Raw genomic sequence first — 20,574 nt, 5'->3', positions numbered from 1 at the left:
TTACCAGGGTGTTGCCTGGTATGGAGGGAAAATCTTATGAGGAAAGGCTGATGGACTTGAGGTTGTTTTTGTTAGAGAGAAGAAGGTTAAGAGGTGACTTAATAGAGGCATACAAAATGATCAGAGGGTTAGATAGGGTGGACAGCGAGAGCCTTCTCCCGCGGATGGAGGTGGCTAGCACGAGGGGACATAGCCTTAAATTGAGGGGTAATAGATATAGGACCGAGGTCAGAGGTGGGTTTTTTACGCAGAGTGGTGAGGCCGTGGAATGCCCTACATGCAACAGTAGTGAACTCGCCAACATTGAGGGCATTTAAAAGTTTATTGGATAAGCATATGGATGATAAGTGCATAGTGTAGGTTAGATGGCCTTTAGTTTTTTTCCATGTCGGTGCAACATCGAGGGCCGAAGGGCCTGTACTGCGCTGTATCGTTCTATGTTCTATGTTCTAAGATAAGGTATAGTTGCAATCTCAAAAGAAGCAAAAGACATATTATGACAAGTCTAGCAGGAGTCTGAAACCTTTGAACCGAATGACATGGTGAGAGTGGAGATCATGATGGCAGGTCAAAATGTGCTGAGGTATTGCAGAAGATAGGTCCAATGTCCTGTACTGTAATACCTGAGCAAAGACAGGTTCTAAGGAGAAATAGACGAGCACTCCTAAAAGTGAAACAACCTGTTGCTAATCTGCAAGGCGAGGATGTGTATGAAAACTTACATTCTTCGAAACCAACACAACCAGTGGACAATCAAATGTCATTGTAGATTAATGTTCAGAACAGTGATAAGGTCATAGCAGATGCACCTATGGAAGTTCAGAACCATCAAAAAGATTCACCAGATTTACCTAAGTTGAGGCGATCAACAAGACACAGAAACCTGAATGATTGGATCTGTGAATGGACAATACAACTGTACATGATGTAAAATACTTTGTTATGCATATCATATGTGATATTTATTTAAATACTGTATAATATATTTTATTCCAAATCTCAAGGAAAGGGGATGTAGTGATATGCATAAGCAAGTGTGTATGTAAATATGTTTAGCCTCCGACCACTAGGTGTCAGGCAAGTAATAACACATGACACTGTAATCTCGGGGGGGAGTCTGAAGGAAAATTTGTTGTGGTTAGTTGTATGTTTGTGTTTTTTCCAGTTTGATAGCATTAGTTTCCAATGCATAGTTTGTTATACAAAAATAAATTTGACTAGTCTAGAACTAGATGTTCTTTGGTACGCTGACTCAGTGATTGTCTCTGTACAAGAACATAACAGCCAGGACTCTAGTTAGTCTCATTTTAACAGCAGATTGGATTTTCACAGAATTGTAAGAACTCTGGAACCATTTAAAAATGGATGACGGGACTTGATTTCCACCTCCAGGATTTCCACCTCCATTCCTGGTATTCCCAGTTTTTGGTGCCACATGGTAAGGATGCGATAGTGAGCTTGCACCCTGCTCTCTTGATCTGGCTGATTCCTTTGCAGGGATAGGCATCGCCTAATAACCCAAACTATTTTTTGTAGAGTTGGGCCAGCTTCTTCATGACTTGTGGTTCAGAGCCAATCGGATGAGTCATGAGCCATGTTCTGGATTCAGCAACCTTTAGAAAGGCAAGATCAAAAGTATTTTCCATGACAATTCATGCACCCACCCTCATTATGAATGTTTGACTGTAAATCCATACTCTTAAAAAAGGATTATGTGAGTTTGTTGACATCAGAACAGAGAATATTGACAGCTTTATGATGTTACAATCAGCTATTTTCCTGTGACTACCTCCGATCTGCTTCTGGACCAGCAAGCCTGACTCCATCCTGCACCCATGCCCCCAGAGTGAAAATTGAGTCTGACGGTGCACTTTCTACTGAGGTGAAAATGCCGATTTGGGAAATTTCCTGACTCAATCTACCCACTGGGTAGTGAAAATCTAGGCCAACCATCTCCAACGCAGTAATGCCTCAATATTGCACTGAAACGTCAGCCTGGATTATGTGGTCAAGCCTCTCGACCTTAACCTTCTGACTCAAGGTTACAACAACACCAACTGAGCCATACCTGGCAACTAACTAAATTAATCAGAGTGTGGAATGGACTGCCTGCTATGATAGTGGAGTCGGACACTTTAGGAACTTTCAAGCGGTTATTGGATAGGGACATGGAGCACACCAGAATGACAGGGAGTGGGATAGCTTGATCTTGGTTTTGGACCAGGCTTGGCACAACATCGAGGTCCAAAGGGCCTGTTCTGTGCTGTTCTATGTCTAAGTCATTTAATCCAGCTCCCACAAATGATCAAGGCCAAGTAATTCATCAAGGCCATTTTTTTGCTATTCCTGACAGCATTTCTATTGATGTTAATCTATCTAATCCACAATGTTGGACTCAGTAATTCTTCCCATCCAACACAATGCGTTTCCACATGAATGGCCACATGCCCTGTCGAGACTCAAATATGAAGAATGCCACCTGGCCAAGGTTGTTGGTTATGGAACTGTACCTCAGCAAGGAATCAACCTTTTGAAAGGGCAAGAAGGGGATGGAGAAGAAGAATTGAGAAGGTACAGAGGAGGTTTACAACAACGTTATAAGGGATGAGGGACTAAAGTTATAAGCAGTAGCTGTAAAAATTAGGACAGTTCACCTTGGAACAGAGGTTTCAGAGGTGACCTAATAGAGGATTTCAAGATGATGGGAGGTTTGATTGAGCAGTCAGTGAAAAACGATTCCCTCTAGTGAGCAGATTAGTAACCAGGGGTCATAGATTTAAAATCCTTAGCAAATGATTTAGATTGTAGATAAGGAGCAATGGTTTCACTGAATTTTAGAATCAGAAATCGGAAAAGGTGGTAGCTGATTCCATAAAGAATTTAAAAGGAATTTGGACAGGTACCTGAGGACAAGAAATTTACAGGGTTATGGACATAAAGTGGGGATGAGAGACTAAGTGCGACTGTTCTTTCAAACAGCTAGTACAAGCACGATGGGTCAAATGACTTCTTTGAGTGCTGCAAATCTCTGATTCCATTAATAAATAGCCCAGAGTTCTTTTCTCTAGAAAATAGAATGACTTGGAAGAGGTATTTAAGATTCTGAAGAGTTTGATGGGGTAGATATAGAAAAGAAATTCCGTTTATGAGCAAAATTAAAATTGGAGTCCATAAATGTAAGATAGTTACTAATAAATCCAAAGGGAGATTCAGAATAAACTTATTTACCCTGAGGGTAGTTAGAATATGGAACTCGCTACTACAAAACATTTAAAGAAAAGCTAGATAAAAAGAAATGAGGGAAAAAGAAATCAAAGGATATGTTGCTAGGATTAGATGAAAGGCAGGAGAATGCTACCAGTGATGCTCACATCCCATGAACAAATAAAAAAAGAGGATATTTCACATATGGAACACAAATCACAGGTTCTGATATTTGAGCCCATCCAAGGCATTGGTTCATTCCTATGTGGAGTACTGTGTGTAGTTCTAGTCATCATGCTACAGGATGCTCTTTTTGACACTGAGAAGGTGCAACAAAGGGCTACTAATTTGAGTATTAGGAATTGGACACCTAACCTACTCATGGTACCTAACCTACAAAACTGAGTCTGTTTTTACTAGAGAAGAAAGAAAAAAATCTTATTCAGATCTTCAAGATCCTTAAGGGATTCCACAAGTTGGATTCTGAGAAATTGCTGACCCAGTTATATAAGGGAGATAGTTTGAATTACAAAACAGGGAGGGTGAATAGAACAGAAAAGGTGCAATTACTTCACACACAGGTGATAAATGTTTGTGATGGGCTGCTAGACAGGTGATTAAGGCTGATAACATCAGCCATTTGGTGTGAAAGTCAAGTAGTGAACAGTTAAGACTGTATTGAAATTTGTGTTTGGCCACATTGGCCAAAAAGGTATTTTCAGATCCACTCTGTTCCCATGTTCCAACTGTTCCAGTGGAATATCAGACAGAGGAAGTTGAAACACTCATTCAGCATGTATGCCTGGTAACATGGCATAATGCAGTTTCAGGTTAATGTGTTTAAGAAGTAAAAAGGCAGAGCTAGTTTGAGTGAAATAGAAAACCACACAACATGTATTTTCAAAATTTTATTCTAATTGGTACATTCTCTGAAAGAAACATGTCCTAGGTAGACTGAGCAGTATCTGAACCATACTTCCTATCCACATATTTGAGATGGAATATTTTGGTAAAGCAATGAATCTGGATTTCTTGACTTCACCAACTGACACTTTTATGGAATAACTAAGCTTGCACAGTTAATAAGGGAAATGCCTGGTTCAAAAGTAGCATCTGAATGGAATTAAACAAAGGACCCAACAGTAAGTATGTCAATCAGCATACCTGAAACATGTCTTTAAATTCCTAAACTTATAAGAGGAAAATTAAAGCTGTTTGAGTTCAGAGGGGAAAAAGTTTTCATTCCTAGTTAGCAAATGGTAATAATGGTTTACTCGCAATGTAACATAAACAAAGAACTACAAGCCTGAGCTCATGATTTTACAATATATTTAAATCAATATTTTGGGTGCTTCCTTTCTGAACTAGTTAGCTTAATTGGTGATTACAGCTGAAAACGAGACTGTGGAGATGATTGCAACATGAAGTTGGTGGTCTTGAGTTTTTGACTGAGTTTTGGAGGATTTAAAGTGTGCTTGCTTCTATCAATGGGGCTTCGCTGGCATTTGATGGATTGGGTTCAAATTAATTAAAACCAGAACCTGATCCAGAAGCTGGGCCAGAGCCAGAGCTGGAGCCTGATCCTGAACTGGAGCCGGAACCTGATCCTGAACTGGAACCAGAGCCAGAGCCAGAGCCAGAGCCAGAGCCAGAGCCAGAGGCAGAGCCAGAGCCAGAGGCCGACCCAGAAACAGAACCTGAGCCGGAGCCAGAAACCGAGTCGGAGGCAGAACCAGAGCCATGGTCAGAACCAGAGCCAGAGCCAGAGCCATGGTCAGAACCAGAGCCAGAGCCATCATCTTCAGGATGTTTTGGGCTTTCAAACTCAAAATCAGGATTGTAATAATCAGAACCTTTCTCTCCAATGTTTGCAAGCCGTCCCCTGGAATTAACTGGATTACAGGAATCGGGATAAAGTAGAAAGCCACTGAATGTGCTGTCTGTATCCTGATTTGCATATATACCATTGAAACTGGAATCCTTTACTTGTAACCATACCTTGTCCCCTGCATCAAGGTGCATTATTACAGTTTGGGAAGCTTGGTCCTTGCTAACTTTGTTAGCTGTTTTGATAATTAATTTACGGTTTTTGAATAACCCCATTTTAACAGGATTTTCATCTATCGACAAATGATAACTGAATATATATGTTCCATTCACAGGGGCTGTATAAACTCCAACTGAAGGATTGAAATGTCCTTGGATATTGTAGAAGACAACAGTGAATGGTATTGGGAAATATGGACTTGGTAAGCCTTCTTCAGTGCTTCGACCAGCAGAAAATGCAGATTGGATAGTAGGAACACATGGGCCAGGAAGTCCTATCTCACCTTCTTTGCCCTGTTCACCGTTGTCTCCTTTCTCACCCTGATTTCCTTGCTTACCCATTGGCCCTAGATCTCCTTTGGCTCCCCGTGGTCCAGGAGCTCCAACACTTCCAAGTTCACCTTTTTCTCCATCCACACAGTCACAAATACCTTGTTCCCCTTGGTCACCTTTTGCTCCTTGAACTCCTTTGTTTCCATTCAGTCCATTGTTTCCTGATTCACCTTTACTGCCAGGTTCCCCAACCAGGCCAGATGCACCCATTTCCCCCTTTGGACCATGGAGGCCAATATTGCCTTTCTGTCCTATATCTCCTTTTTGGCCATGGCAATTATCTAGGCATTGGCCAGGTGAACCTTCACTTCCCTTAAGGCCTTGAAGTCCATCAGCACCTGGGATACCCCTTGGACCTAGAATCAAATAATGGAAAGTTAGCAATAGAAGACATTCTATACGTGTTCATAAATAAATTTTGATTTATTCCTTTCTATAAATGTAACAAAGAGAAGAAAATTACTTTGTTGAGACTGTGGCGTAATTGTAATTAGGTAGATTCAGAACATTGTGATGACCAGTTTAGGAGGAGTGAACCGTGAACTCTTTTTGTCCCACTCCTCAGTTGGTTTTAACAAGAGTTTGAATTTAAAACGGTGATATAGCCAATTCAATACATATATAATATATATGATATATATATATAATATATAAGAAAATACTGGACAATTGCAGCAGGTCTGACAGCATCGGTGGAGAGAGAAGGGAGCTCACGTTTTGATAAAAGCAAATTACTGTGGATGCTGGAATCTGAAGCGAAAGAGAAAATGCTTCGAGTCTGATGGCTCTTTGTCAAAGCTTTGGCAAAGAGTCATCGGACTTGAAACATTAGCTCTTTTCTCTCCCTACAGATGCTGCCAGACTTGCTGAAATTTTCCAACATTTTCTCAGCTCACGTTTTGAGTCTGGATGACTCTTTTCAAAGCTGGAGAGAACTGGAAATAGGGTCAGATTTATACAGATAGGAGGCATGGAGCGCTAGGGCTGGATAGACAGCCAGCAATATGTGGAGATTGACAAAGATGTTGTAGACAGAAAAACAAAAGGAATGTAAATGGGGATGATTAAGACGAAGAAGGGAGCTGATAGTGGCACATAAAGAGATTAGAATGTGTTAATAGCAGAACACAAATGAGTAGTGTGTCAAGGGGCAACTAGGAACAGGGAACAGATGGTCCAAGTGGGGTGGGGGGAGGGGAGGACAATGGTGAGAGAAAAACAGATCAATGGAAGAAATGAAAATAAATTGATAGAAATAAAAATGGGGTGAAGGTGAAGGAGAGAGTTCACAATCTGAAGTTGTTGAACTCAATGTTAAGTACGGAAGGCTGTAACGTGGCCAATCGGAAGATGAGGTGCTGTTCCTCCAATTTACACTAGGCTTCACTAGAACATTATAGCAGGCCAAAAGACAGACATGTGGACATGAGAGCAGGACGGTGAGTTGAAATGACAAGTGACAGGAAGGTTTGGGTTCTGTATTCGAACTGACCTAAAGTGTTTGCAAAATGGTCACCCAGTTTAGTCTCTCCATTGTAGAGTAGACTACATTGGGAGCAGCAAATGCAATAGGCCAGATTGAAGGAGGTGCACATGAAGCGCTGTCTCATTTGAAAACAGTGTTTAGGCCCTGGCATGGTGAGCAGGGAGGGGGTAAAGTGGCAGGTTGTTTATATATACACATGTATTGGCTGGAATTCTCCAATATCGGGATTCTCTTTTCCTGCTGGTAGCAGGAAACCTTCGCTTTGCTGCAATGCAGAAGTCTTCCGATGAATTTTCAAATTACAAACAGCTCAGCTTTGATCAAAGAATTTCAGTGAAAAAGGGAGGGGGTAAGGCTTTTTCTCCTGTAGCAGTCTCTCTGACTGTTAGTTCAAATCCAGTATCTTTTTTATCCAAGAAACTGGTCTTGTGACTTCCCTCTGGTTTCAATCTGGGTTTATCTTCGCAAACTGTCCCAGAGAGCTCTGTAGACTCTGGACGTGATCTAATGGCCACGTGGCGCCCAACTGGGAGTGTGGCGTGGCCATTAGATGCCGGGTGATGCCCCCCTGGGCTGCCCAGCAAGTGACAGGAAGGTCTGCCTCGAGAGGTGTACTCAAGTCATGCGAGGCAGTCGTACGACCAGAATCCCGCCCACAATGGGCAGACCAAGCTGCCCTTGCTTAAGTAGGCCTTAAAACTACTAAGGCCTACTCACCTGGGATCTACCGGCCTCCCGGCATCTAGTGGCCTCCCCAGGGAGTCCTCAGCCAGGCGCCTTTCAGTACTGGTTCAGGTAAACGTGGACCAGGTGGAATAGCACCCTAGAGGTCTCCTAAGCCATCAGAAGCCACTGTGTGGTCAGGGACAGGGTGGCCCCTGGCCCCTTCCCCTTAAAAATAGGCATTATGACCCTGGCATCCGGTACTGCCAAGGTGTCCAGGTGGTGCTGCCAAGCTGGCAGAAGTGCTGCCAGGGTGCCAGTGCAAGGGTACCTAGGCGTCATGGGGGCCCATGCTCATGAAAGGAGAGCAATATGAAGGGTGGGGAGTGTAAAGTAGTTAGGTATGGGTCTCTGGGAGGTGGAGGTGACAGGTGGACATCTTGGAAGGGGAGGACCTGAAAGGGGGCTTGGGCAGTGGGCCTGAAGACGAGGAACCCCCAGGGACCTCATAGCAGAGTGTCCTTCCTTAGGAGGGATGGGGGGGTAAATGTCAACGTGTGTGGGGTTGGCATTGCCCAAGGGTGGGAGGTTTGGGGGATCCACAGGCTCACTTAGAGATCAGAGATGAGTTCAGCTCCCCAATGCTGAATTTTTAAAAAAATGTACTATTATGTGACTGTATTGTGCTCGAGCAAGAGCTCAACGCACTATTAGGTGCTGGGAGAGGCTTCTCTTGGGCTTCCCGGCAGTCTTCACACCTCCCAGAATCTAACAAGTCCAACGAAGCATCAGAATCTGAACTATGGCCAAAAAGGACGTGACCAAATGGCGCATGCTTAAGTAGGTTTTAAATTTACCAGCTTTGCGGGATCTACCAGCTGCAACTGGGCACCGTTCAGTACTGGCCCACACAAACATTCAGCAGGTGGAATGGAACCCGGAGGGGGGTGGTATTCCAGGCCATTGGAGACTCCTGGGTGGTCAGAGCCAGTGCAGGGTGGCTGTCTGACCCTTCCCCTGGGATGCAGGCAGCTTGGAACTCTCCAGCTGGCACCTTGATACTGCCAGCTTGACACTGCCAATTCAACAGGAGCACTGCCAGGGTGGCCAGGTGCCAGGGTGGCACTGCCAATGGTCCCCAGTGCTGAAAAAAATTCTAAGTGTGGGCTAAACTGGTCAGAAACTCCCAGGGCCCAAAACCTGTCTTAAGTGTCCTTCGATAGTGGTGGGGTCCTTGTCGGCAAAGCTGACGGGAAATCAAAGTAAAACCCGCCACAAATTACACTAAAACATTTCCGTTAGATCGCTGTGTCTTCATAAAACAGGGCGTGGCTTTTGCAAATGCAACATAGTAGCTGCCATAGATCAGAGTATTTTTCTTAGCAAAAATTATCTTTTCAAAAAGTTCAATATGCATATTTACAGCATTATAAATTAATATTCTATATAACACATCTTCATAACAATATTTTCAACTAACTTCTGCCCAGCAACTTAAGTTTCAAAGAGGACAAGAAAGAATGAAGGAAACGGTTATATACATCAGTACTCGTATAAAAATTGGCTAATCCTCCACTCACAATGTGGACTTGTACTTGAAAGGACTATGAATCAGAAAAAAGGGGCTACCACATGGCTAGACCTTCAATCTGTGTTATGTCACTCTCTGCCTTTGTGCTACAAATATGCAGCAATAATTTCTGGCAGGGTTCTCGTGAACTCCTGCCATGACCTTAATGAAAAATCAGCAAGAACCGAGCAAAACATTGGATTCATTTAAACTGTCTCTCTGAGACTTTCACTGTAGTGATGGGAGAATGAGGATCACCAGTGGGAATTCTACCCAATCTCTAATCTCTTTGAATGCATTCCCATATACTAACCACTCAGTTATACAGCTTGCTGTCTGTGTCATATATATTCAGTTCCAAGTGCCCCTTAAACATATGTGTCTCAGCATTTTCTCACAACCCAGATAAGAAATTCAAGCTAATGCTGACTGGGTCAACCTGTACTCAGATAATAGGCTGGTTTAACAGTAAGGAATGAGTTTCTCCCTTTATCTCCTGAAAATGTAGACTTTTCCTGAGATCCACAGGGGCTGGCAGTCCTCCATAACCTTAGTCGTGGCCATTTTCCTGAGTATGATAAGGAAAAGAGTTAAATACAAGTGCGAATTTAACATTTCTTAGCTTACCTCGAAGACCGCGAAAGCCCCTACGTCCTCGAATCCCCTTGAGTCCCATCATGCCCCTGGGCCCTCGGCTTCCTTTCTGTCCTGGAATTAGAAGCAAGCAAAATAAACTCAAATTGCACACAGCAAAATCTCAAAAGACCAGCCCAGAATCTGATGATATTTTCCCTGATATATGTTATAAAGGCTTATTTGAGCCTTGTACACAGAATGATAGCTAAATGTCCTTTAAGAGTAAATAACTCATTACTCCACCTTTACAGCGCCTCGACCAGAATTACAATATCGAATTATATTTGCAAGGAATCACTGATAAGAATTTTAAATCTAAAGTAATACTGGCTAATGTGAATGGTATCATCCTGTGACACGGGTGAAATGGATTTCTCTTACTCAGGAAAACAAAATAAAGCTCTTGGGGGTGAAATTGGTCTTTGGATAGAGCAAACCAGGTGATAACAAATCAACATTTTTTACACCCTTCCAAATGTCTTTCTTTTGACTTCAATTAAAAAAGTAAATTGGACAAGGGGTTCTAAAGGGGGCTGCATTTAGCTCTTATCCATCTTGCGCTCATGACAAAGACCATTTTCTACCTCTTTATCTCAGGTAAACACCTCCAGTGTGTAATACATTGATCAGCCTTTTCATCCCCTCCTCTTGAATGACTGACCTTTGTAGCAGCACAGTGTAAAAATGGATGACGGCTTACCAGTTCCTCACCCAAGTAGGCATTCTGGAAAAGTGTCAGCAGGCTATTTGACTATGGACGCCACCCCAAACCAAGCCTAATACTTTCCTCATCCACTTAACATGTGTAACCATTATCCACTAATGGTTCCTGAATAGCAGCACGGTAGCATTGTGGATAGCACAATCGCTTCACAGCTCCAGGGTCCCAGGTTCGATTCCGGCTTGGATCACTGTCTGTGCGGAGTCTGCACATCCTCCCCGTGTGTGCGTGGGTTTCCTCCGGGTGCTCCGGTTTCCTCCCACAGTCCAAAGATGTGCAGGTTAGGTGGATTGGCCATGATAAATTGCCCTTAGTGTCCAAAATTTCCCTTAGTGTTGGGTGGGGTTACTGGGTTATAGAGATAGGGTGGAGGTGTTAACCTTGGGTAGGGTGCTCTTTCCAGGAGCCGGTGCAGACTCGATGGGCCGAATGGCCTCCTTCTGCACTGTAAATTCTATGATCAAGCCATCATAGGTGGAAACCCAGATAATTGCAGAAACCTAACTGAAATCAGCCAACTCAAGACATTCTGATCTATACAGGTAAGTACAAAAATTAATATTACTTTTGTCTACAAGATTTTTGTGGAACAAATTTTGGTTGAACTTTGTTCATTTCAGTTAGTCAGTTTGGGTTAACAAATACAAATGGTTACCGATAAGTATTAATTTTGTTGGATTAATTGACTATGCAGTTCTTTAGTATCATATCATAATGAATATTCTGTATATACAATTTATCGGTCATTCCATTGATGTTCCTTTACACACATGCAAAGGAATAAGCAAGAATAAATACAAACCTTTTATCCCTCTAAAGCCTCTTGGTCCGAGGTGTCCTACTGATCCCATTGCTCCTTTTATGCCAGGCAAGCCTGGTCTTCCTGTCACAAAAGAACATAAATGTCAATACAGAAAAATATAATGTTGTCAGCTCAGAAAAGTCAAAATATACAGCAATTGCAAATTACAACACGCCCATTTCCTCTCATTACGAGAAATCCCAAGTCACTAAACCCTTTCACATTAATTTTCATTACATAAAAGCCCCCCCCCCCGCCAGTAGCGGGATCCTCCGTCTTGCCAGCCAGCAAGTCGTGAAATCCGCCGGAGTGAGAGCACTGCCGGTGAAGTGAAGGATCTCGCCGATAAGAGAATCCAGTCCATTATGAAACTGATAATACATTTTCATTGTCCTACACTTATCAAAGAATATATGCTTGAAGAAATGCACATTATAATGTTTAATAAGGCTCACAAGATGTTCCTGCAACAATTACTAGATGATTTTATACACAATTTACACAATCAATAATCATTATGATAGTGCGGGCTGGATTAAATTATGTTCTTTGATATTATTTATTGATTCGTAGTTTTGGAATAAAAATTAGGACCTTAAACCTCTGGAACTGTTTTGTTTCTGTCAATGCGTAATCTATAGCCATTGACAAATTTTGCTAATTAACTTACATCAGGACGTCCGGTGGCGACATGGAGGAGGAAGTCGCACATTGGGCGGCTTCTGCTCGAAACTTGTTTTTTTAAGGGTTTAATGCCCAGTCCGAGGGGCAGTTTTCTGACAACCGAGAGCAGGAAGGCATAAGAAAGGAAGAAGATGTTGAAAAACCAGAAGAAAACTGTCATGAAGGGAGGGAGTGAGGGTTTGCCATTGAGTGAAAGTGCCAGCCCAGGAGCTGGAAAGATGGCAGAGACTAGGCTGTTGGGTGGGGCCTCACTGCTTACGGCAGAAAAGATGACTGAGGTGATGGCCTTGGAACTAGAGAAACAGTTTGCAAAGCACATGGTGGTGATGAGGAAGGAGATGATGGTGATGTTGAAGGTGTTGGTGGAGGAGGCAATTGCCCCGGTGAAGGTGGCTGTGATGAAGGCATCGGCCGAGGTGTGGGAGCAGAGTGAGAAAATGAAGAGAATGGAGGAAGCCATGTCGCAGCACAGCGATCAGCTCAGCTCAATGGGGGAGGAGCTGCAGAGGGTGGTCGAGACCAACAAAGGGCTGTGAGCTAAATCGGAGGATCTGGAAAATAGATCAAGGCGGCAAAATTTGAGGATCGTGGGTCTGCCCGAGGGAGTGAAGGGCCTAAGGCCGACAGTACTTTGGCAATATGTTGGCGGAGTTGGTGGGGTGGGAGAGGATCCCTCCCGGTATGAGGTGGACCGGGCCCATCGGTCGTTGAAGCCTAAACCAAAGGCGAATGAGCCGCCAAGAGCAGTGATTGTTTGCTTTCACAGGTACCATGTGAAGGAGAAGGTCCTGAGTTGGGCGAAGCATAAACGGGAGGTGCAGTGGGCTGGAGCTGGTGTACGTATTTACAGGACTTAACTGTGGAACCGGCGAGGAGGCGGGCTGCTTTCGGTGACTTTTATTTCGAGACAGCGGAGGCGTTTGTGAAGGCGGAAGGATGAATTTGTTTATTGTCACGTGTACTGAGGTACAGTGTAAAGTGTTTTTCTGCAAGCAGCTCAAACAGATCATTTAGTACATGAAAATAAAGTAAAATAAAAAGAAAATACGTAACAGGGCAACACAAGGTAAACAGTGTAAATACATAGACATCAGCATCAGGGCAGAAGTGTGGAATGAGACAGGACTGGTCTTGAATAGAGGGGAGGGTAGTTGGGAGAGTATATAGTTTTATTTTTTACTTTGTGTTGTTATATGGGTTAAATGGGATAGAGTTGTTTTGGATAAGATCAGAGAGGTGGGAGATTCTGTCTTAGTTGTTTGTAGCGATGGTTTTTCTGGGGTCTGTATGTTTGCACTGGATTTCTTTGTTTGAGGGGAGTATGCATTTTCTTGTTTTCCTGGAGCCCCCACACTAGCAAGCTTAAGTCAGCTAGTGAAAGGAGGCGTGGTGGGGGGAGGGGCTGCAGACATTGGAGCCTGGGAGTAGGTTTTGATAGGCTTAGGAGGTGTGAAAAGTGGGGGAGGTGGGGGGGAATCGGTACTGGGTGAGGTGTTTTTGAGAGGAAGTGGGTGGGGGGATTCTAGGGATGTTCAGAGCTTCCCGGTAGCGCTGGCCTTCATGTTGTTGGAAGAGGTATTGATGGCAGGTGGAATGGATAAGAGGGTGGTATTGGCGATCTATGGGAGGATTTTGGGCGATGGTAAGGTATCCTTGGAGGGGGTTAAAGCCAAATGGGAGGAAGAGTTGGGGGAGGTTATGGAGGGCGGTCTGAGGGCGGCACGTGGCGCAGTGGTTAGCACTGGGACTATGCTGCAGAGGACCCGGGTTCGAATCCCAGCCCAAAGATGTGCAGGTTAGGTGAATTCGCCACGCTAAATTGCCCCTTAATTGGAAAAGAAAATAATTGGGTACTCTAAATTTATATTTTAAAAAGTGGAGGACGGTCTGTGGTGTGAGGTGTCCCAGAGGGTAAATACCTCAACCTTGTGTGCGAGGTTGGTGCTGATACAGCTCACAAGGGCGAGGATGAGCCGACTCTTTCAGGGGGTGGAGGATGTATGTGAGCGCTGTGAGAGGAGCCCCGTAAACCATGTTCATATGTTTTAGTCCTGCCCGAAGCTGGAGGTGTATTGGGGGGAGGTTTTTAAGGTAATCTCAGGGATGGTATATGTGAGTTTGGAGCCAGGGTCCCTAGAAGCCATTTTCGGGGTGACGGACCTGCCCGGGCTGCAGGTGTTTTAGCCTTTGCCTCGCTGATTGCCCTGAGGCGGGTACTGTTGGGGTGGAGGTCTTGTATGTAGGCTTGGCGGGGGAGACCAGCTGGAATTTTTGACGCTTGAGGAGGCGAAATTTGAGCTGAGGGGCAGGATGGAAAGGTTCTACAATTCATGGGCATTATTTATCATGCAATTTCAAGAATTGGATGGCACCAAGCATTAGGGGGGGGCTATTGGGGGGGGGTTGAGCACAGCGTTTATGGGATGACCGTTAATTCTCTTTTGGTCTTTTTGTTTTGTTGGATTTGGAATGTATGGATGATGCTTGGGTTTGTATGATGAAAGGGATGCTGTTTGGGGGATTGATACTGTATTTGTTATATTTGGTTATTTTCTGTTGTGTATTTGATGAAAACGTGGAAAATGAGGAGAATGAAAAATAAGTTTGAAAAAAAAATTAACTTTTATCATCGAACTACTTGAAGGAACAGATTAATTTTTACAGTGAATGGCTCAGATTTCCAAGAGGATAGGGAATGGTTCTGTTTAATAATAATAATCTTTATAAAGACTAATTCTGCTTTATAATGGCTGGTTCTATTTTATCCGGACTGGTGATGTTTTATAGGGACTGGTTCAGTGTTAGAGTTTAGTTCAATTTTAGATCCAGTTTGGTTTCAAGGGTTGTTTAATTTTATAGGAAGAGCGTCACCTTTACAGGGATAGGTTCAGTTAGGTAGTTTCAGGGGATCAGTTAGCTCACGTGGCTGGAGGCCTGGCTTGTGATAGCAGTACCAATAGAGTGGGTTCAATTCCTGTACCAGCTGAGGTTACTCATGAAGGCCCCTTGCCTGAGGTGTGGTGACCCTCAGGTTAAATCACCATCAGTCAGCTATCAAAGAGGAGAGCACCCTACAATCCTCTGGGACTGTGACAACATGTTTTTAAAGTTCAGTTTTATATGGATTGGTTCATTTTTAAAGGGAGTTTTACAGAATCAGTTTGATTTCATAGCTACCTATATTAGTTCAGTTTTATTGGGTTTTCTCCACCTTTACACAATGCTGTTCAGTTTTACAGAGCTTGTTTAGTTTTATAAGCTCATAACTAATAAAGAGGTTCTTCCAAAAGTACTCAAGGAAGGCATTTGTTATCAAATAACTTGCAGGTCGAAACAAGAATTTCTACAAATGTACCTGGTGGTCCTGAGTTTCCTCCATCCCCTTTAGGACCCAGGTCTCCTTTCGGCCCTCGGCAGTGCATGCAGACACAATATGATGGGACCATATCTGTGCTAAAAGGATACTCTTGGTCTGGAAGGGGACACATGTTATACTCAACAAGTGGATCAGCAAGTCCACGGCTTGATGGTTTTGCAGTTTCATTTTGAGGGGTACCTTCTGCAATCGTTAGCAGAGCCAGCACTGTGATTACATTCAGCATTCTTTCTCACACTCCAAAACCTGTGGAGGAGATAACATTCAAAATTAAACTTATTTATGCAACAAGTGACTGAGTGTCAATCCATATCAAGTTATAATTTACATGGCATAGGCTGTATCCCAGTAAACATTGTACTGCTTGCCAGACAACATAACACCTCTTACTGCAAGGAGGGAATGTGAAAATGGCTTATTCCTCTATTGCTTATTTAGTATCCTCAATATACCAACTTCCATCCATCCAGGAACTATAAGCCACTCAATAGAATAATTTAAACAAAAAATTTAGAGTGCCGACATCCTTTTACATAATGCCTTATCATAACTCTCAGAAGCATCCCGTGCAATAGTGACTTTTGAAATGCAATTACTGTGTTTGTAGGCAAATGCAGCATAAGACTGGGTTCTAGAAACTGTAAATTCGATAAATGACCAGTTGATTAGAGTTTGGTGATACACCAATATAAGGCTTCTGTCTGAAGGAAGATGCCTCTGTAACACTCCTCAGTATCAGAATGAAGAAGCAACCAGGATTATGCCCTAAAGTAGCATGTGGGCCCATAAGCTTCGTAGGAATCCCATCAATGGAAATACGAAAGAGTTAGAGAACAAATATGGCAAAGAACTGCCTAATTGCCTTCCATCCTGTCCAATCTTGCATATCCCACAGGTGGGGGGAAACAAATTTAACAACCCACGGAAGGGAAGCATATGTGTTTAATTCATTCAATAGTAACATTTCTCCATTGTTCTTTCGCTAATATCAGAGGAAGCATTACCAAGCTGACAATACATAACAGAATGCAATTCCAATGCTGCTACTAATAAAGAGCAGAACAAACCTTGCATGGAGTTTAAATTTGCTTTCAGGGGAATTTAAGATCTACTGTTAAGCTCGTCTTGTGGATTCTTCAGCTTGAGTTTGTTTTCAGTAGAATAGAAAATCTGCTCAATTATTGGCTACACTCATTTTTAAAACATTTTTGAAATTCTCTCTGATTTTCCCTCCCAAGGCACTGATTCTTCCAAATGCACCAGTCAGCTTGTGGTACATCATCCAAGTGTCCAGTACCAATGTGAAGACATAGATAGTAAATGTCATCAGATTATTCACTTTCGAGGCCTTGTGGCTCATGCCATTTCAGTCCAGCTGGTGACATCTTTGCGCATTTGGGAAAATCCCGGTCCAGTGGGTAACATTTTCATCCATTTGGTCAAATCTTGGTTCAGAGGTGATATCTTGATCCAACAGCTCTCAGTCCAGCTGGTAACATCTTGGTCCAGCTGGTAAAATCCTGGTACAGCTGATGCCATTCCAGTTGCTTTTGCTAATCAAATGATCTTTATATATAGATGTTTAATTTTTTTTAAATAAAAGAAATAGAACTTATACACTGGATTTTAAAGTTATCCTCAGTGTGTTAACTGCTTTTTACAAGCCCAGATAGCAATATGATTTCTTTAAAGACTCTTGTTGGTCTTTATAAATAGTGGGACTTTACCAGCTGTTCACTGGCTCAGTAATAGTTACCACATTACAATTTTGAGGTTAGAAATTAGTGGCAAAGTATCTGTTGTTTTAATTAATTTTATAATTGTGGCTGAGGATAATTGCATGACACAAAATTTCACAGCTATCAGTTTTTTTGTTGACTGTCCAAAAAAAACACTTATGTGTGATAATTCTGGGCAGGGAGTCAATAATTTGCAAGCACTTTAACAGCACTGTCAGCAATTCACAAACATTGTCAAAATATCCTAAAGGGTTTGATTTGAAGTTTAAGCAAGTAGTATTCGGTATCATTGATGCCAACACAGGTTCCACTGCATACTCCAACAAACTTTTATAACCTCAGTGTGCTTCTGATACACCAAGTAACCATCACAAGTATTTTCAGTGAATCAACCCCAAATACTGTCACATAAATGTGAAGTTTCCAAAGTTTCAGTACATGAAACAGGAAAGAATAATTACTAAGTTCTGAAATACTATATAAATCATGATGCAGGAATTATATAAAGCAACATATTAATGTGCAGATATTGATACAACTTATTTACATTCCATGTCAATATAGCTTTGTTGAGATATATGTTTACTGCCGTATTATCGTACCTAACAAGCCAGCAGCAGCATGAAGAATGCAACACAACTTTTAAATTCTACATTCCTCATTCTGTAGATGTGTTTTTAATCTGAAGCATCCTCACCTGTTGAGGTGCAGATCCACTGAACTTGAAGTTTCTGCTGGATCTAAGATAACGGTTTGTACAGTGCTTGGTTTTATAGAACCTTTCTCCCAGGTGAACATCACAAATTAGTTATTGTTTCCAAGTACATTATTCAGCATGACCTAGATATGACAATAAGATAGAATAAGGGTATTTTTTGGATCTTTATTTGAGGAAATAAGATAATGCTTTATAATCATATTGGGTTCATATTTCCACCAATACTCCATATATTTTGCCTGAAGCTGAAGAATATATTGTGACAAATAAAACATCTGATATGGTCATTTGTTCTTATTGGTAAATACACAGGGGGTTAGATTACTAGCTATTAAGCTTTGCACAAACCACTTTCCAGTCATGGACCTATAAAATGCAATTTGCCTACAGGGGATCCGCTCACCCATTTTTTGCAATACAACTATTGATTTGGTCACATACAGATGTAGCACGGCAGCTGCCTTATGCAAGATCCCTTTAAATACATGTACAAAATATTCTTACACTTTATATAATTTCCTCCATGAAATGACTCCTCACTGTCATAACATGAATACAACTCTGAATGAATGGATGGTAACCTCACATTAGAGGAATTTGTCACACAACACTGTGCTGGGGTATCAGTGTTTGCAGGACAGTAGTCCACCTTTTGGGACAACCTCACACAAACAGTGACACTTACAGCAATTGCACTACAGTCACAGGGATTTACCAAGAGGAATAATATAAGAATAGCCTCATGAAAAGGACCATTGGTTTATTTTATCACTTTGTTTCAAATCCATCTGTACATGCTTAATATGTAATAGGCATGGACTCCATGTTAACGAACAGGCAGATAGAGTTTAAAAGCAGAGAATGCTGGAAATGCTCAGAATGCTCTATCACAGCATCTGTGGAGCGTTAAACTGACATTTCCGGTCAGTGATTCTTCATAAGCAATGGGAGCAATTCCTTCCTATCTCAACTCTACCTTTTCACCTCTTGGACAATTTCTTCCCAACTACATCTGTGAGCCTTCCGCCATTTTTAGTTTCCAGTTTTGATGCAAAACAATTTTCTGTTCACCTTGGATGTCCAATCTTTCTATGCCTCCATCCCCCAACAGGATGGTCTGAGGGCTCTTCACTTCGTCCTTGAATGGAAGCCCAACCAGTCCCCATCTATTACCATCCTCCTCTGCCTGGTTGAATTGGTTCTCATATTTAAAAACTTCTATTTTAATTTCACCCACTTCCTCCAAATAAAAGGTATTTTGTTTTAGAAATCCCTATGGGTCCTAGCTTTTCGCAGGATATGTGGAGTACTCTTTGTTCCCGTCCTATTCAGGTCCTTTCCAGTAGATTGATGGCTGCCTTTGTGCTGTTTCCGTTTTCACCCTGAACTGGAAAACGCCATCAATTTTACTTCCAATCACTGCTCTTCCCTTGCCTTCACATGGTCCAAACCCGAATCAAACGTTTCTCTTTCTCAACTATTTCTGGGAGTAGGCTATCAACGAATGGTCTGTGTAGGCAGTTACTCACAGTTACTTCCTTTTGTTTTTTAAAATAATTTTTATTCAAGTTTACAAAAATGTTAACCAACAAGAACAGAAAGAAATAAGAACAGTAACCTCCCCATACACAGAAAATAAATTAACAGAAATAATTAACATGAAAGCAAATATACACGCCCAATAAAGGGAAAAAACAAACAAACCCTCTCCAGCCCGCCCACCTCACCCTCCGCCCCCCCCCCCCCCCCCCCGGTTGTTGCTGTTACTGACCATCATCTAACGCTCCGCCAGGAAGTCTAGAAACGGTTGCCACTGCCGGAAGAACCCTTGCACCGACCCCCTTAAGGCAAACTTGACCCTCTCCAATTTGATAAACCCAGCCATATCGTTGACCCAGGATTCCACGCCCAGGAGCCTTGCATCCTTCCACTGTAGAAGAATCCTGCGCCGGGCTACCAGGGACGCAAAGGCCAGAATACCGGCCTCTTTCGCCTCCTGCACTCCCAGCTCCACTGCTACCCCAAATATTGAGAGCCCCCAGCCTGGCTCAACCCTGGAACCAACCATCCTTGACAGCGTCTCCGCGACGCCCCTCCAAAAATCCTCCAGCGCAGGGCACGTCCAGAACATATGGGTGTGGTTTGCTGGGCTCCCTGAACACCTGACATACCTGTCCTCTCTCCCAAAGAACCGGCTCAGCCTTGCCCCAGTCATGTGCGGCCTATGCAGCACCTTAAATTGAATTAAGCTGAGCCTTGTGCAAGAGGAGGAGGAATTCACCCTCCCCAGGGCATCTGCCCATGTCCCCTCGTCGATCTCCTCTCCCAGCTCCTCCTCCCACTTACCTTTCAGTTCTTCCACCGAGGCCTCCTCCTCCTCCTGCATCACTTGACAGGTCGCCGAGATCATCCCCTCTCCAACCCACGTCCCCGAGAGCAGCCTGTCCTGAATCCTTCCTGACGGCAACAGTGGAAACTCCGCCACCTGACAAACGCCCTTACCTGCATGTATCTGGCGTTCCCCGGGGGAGGTCAAACCTCCCCTCCAACTCCCCCAGGGTCGCAAACTTCCCATCTACAAATAGGTCCCCCATCC

General features: G+C 42.9%; 1 protein-coding gene across 4 annotated transcripts in view; it reads right to left on the bottom strand.

The window, feature by feature from the left end:
- Positions 1–4,099: 4,099 nt before the first annotated feature.
- Positions 4,100–20,574, bottom strand: part of LOC119976143 (complement C1q and tumor necrosis factor-related protein 9) — a 132,112-nt gene continuing 115,637 nt past the window's right edge. For 3 of the 4 annotated variants that reach the window (XM_038816344.1, XM_038816343.1, XM_038816342.1), the window contains exons 2-5: positions 15,501–15,767; positions 11,462–11,542; positions 9,930–10,010; positions 4,100–5,939 (exon numbers count right to left, since the gene is read on the bottom strand). In XM_038816344.1, coding sequence (XP_038672272.1) covers positions 4,729–5,939; positions 9,930–10,010; positions 11,462–11,542; positions 15,501–15,747 — 1,620 coding nt within the window. In that variant the 5' untranslated portion in view covers positions 15,748–15,767 and the 3' untranslated portion in view covers positions 4,100–4,728. Of the gene's footprint in view, positions 5,940–9,929; positions 10,011–11,461; positions 11,543–15,500; positions 15,768–17,957; positions 18,101–20,574 lie in introns of all 4 variants that reach the window. The other variant, XM_038816341.1, reaches the window with a different exon arrangement.

Source organism: Scyliorhinus canicula, chromosome 13 (genome assembly GCF_902713615.1).
Source record: "Scyliorhinus canicula chromosome 13, sScyCan1.1, whole genome shotgun sequence".
In the NCBI taxonomy this organism is placed as follows: Eukaryota; Metazoa; Chordata; class Chondrichthyes; order Carcharhiniformes; family Scyliorhinidae; genus Scyliorhinus; species Scyliorhinus canicula.
Note: the sequence above shows the minus strand (reverse complement) of the source record. Positions and strands in the feature narration are given on the sequence as shown.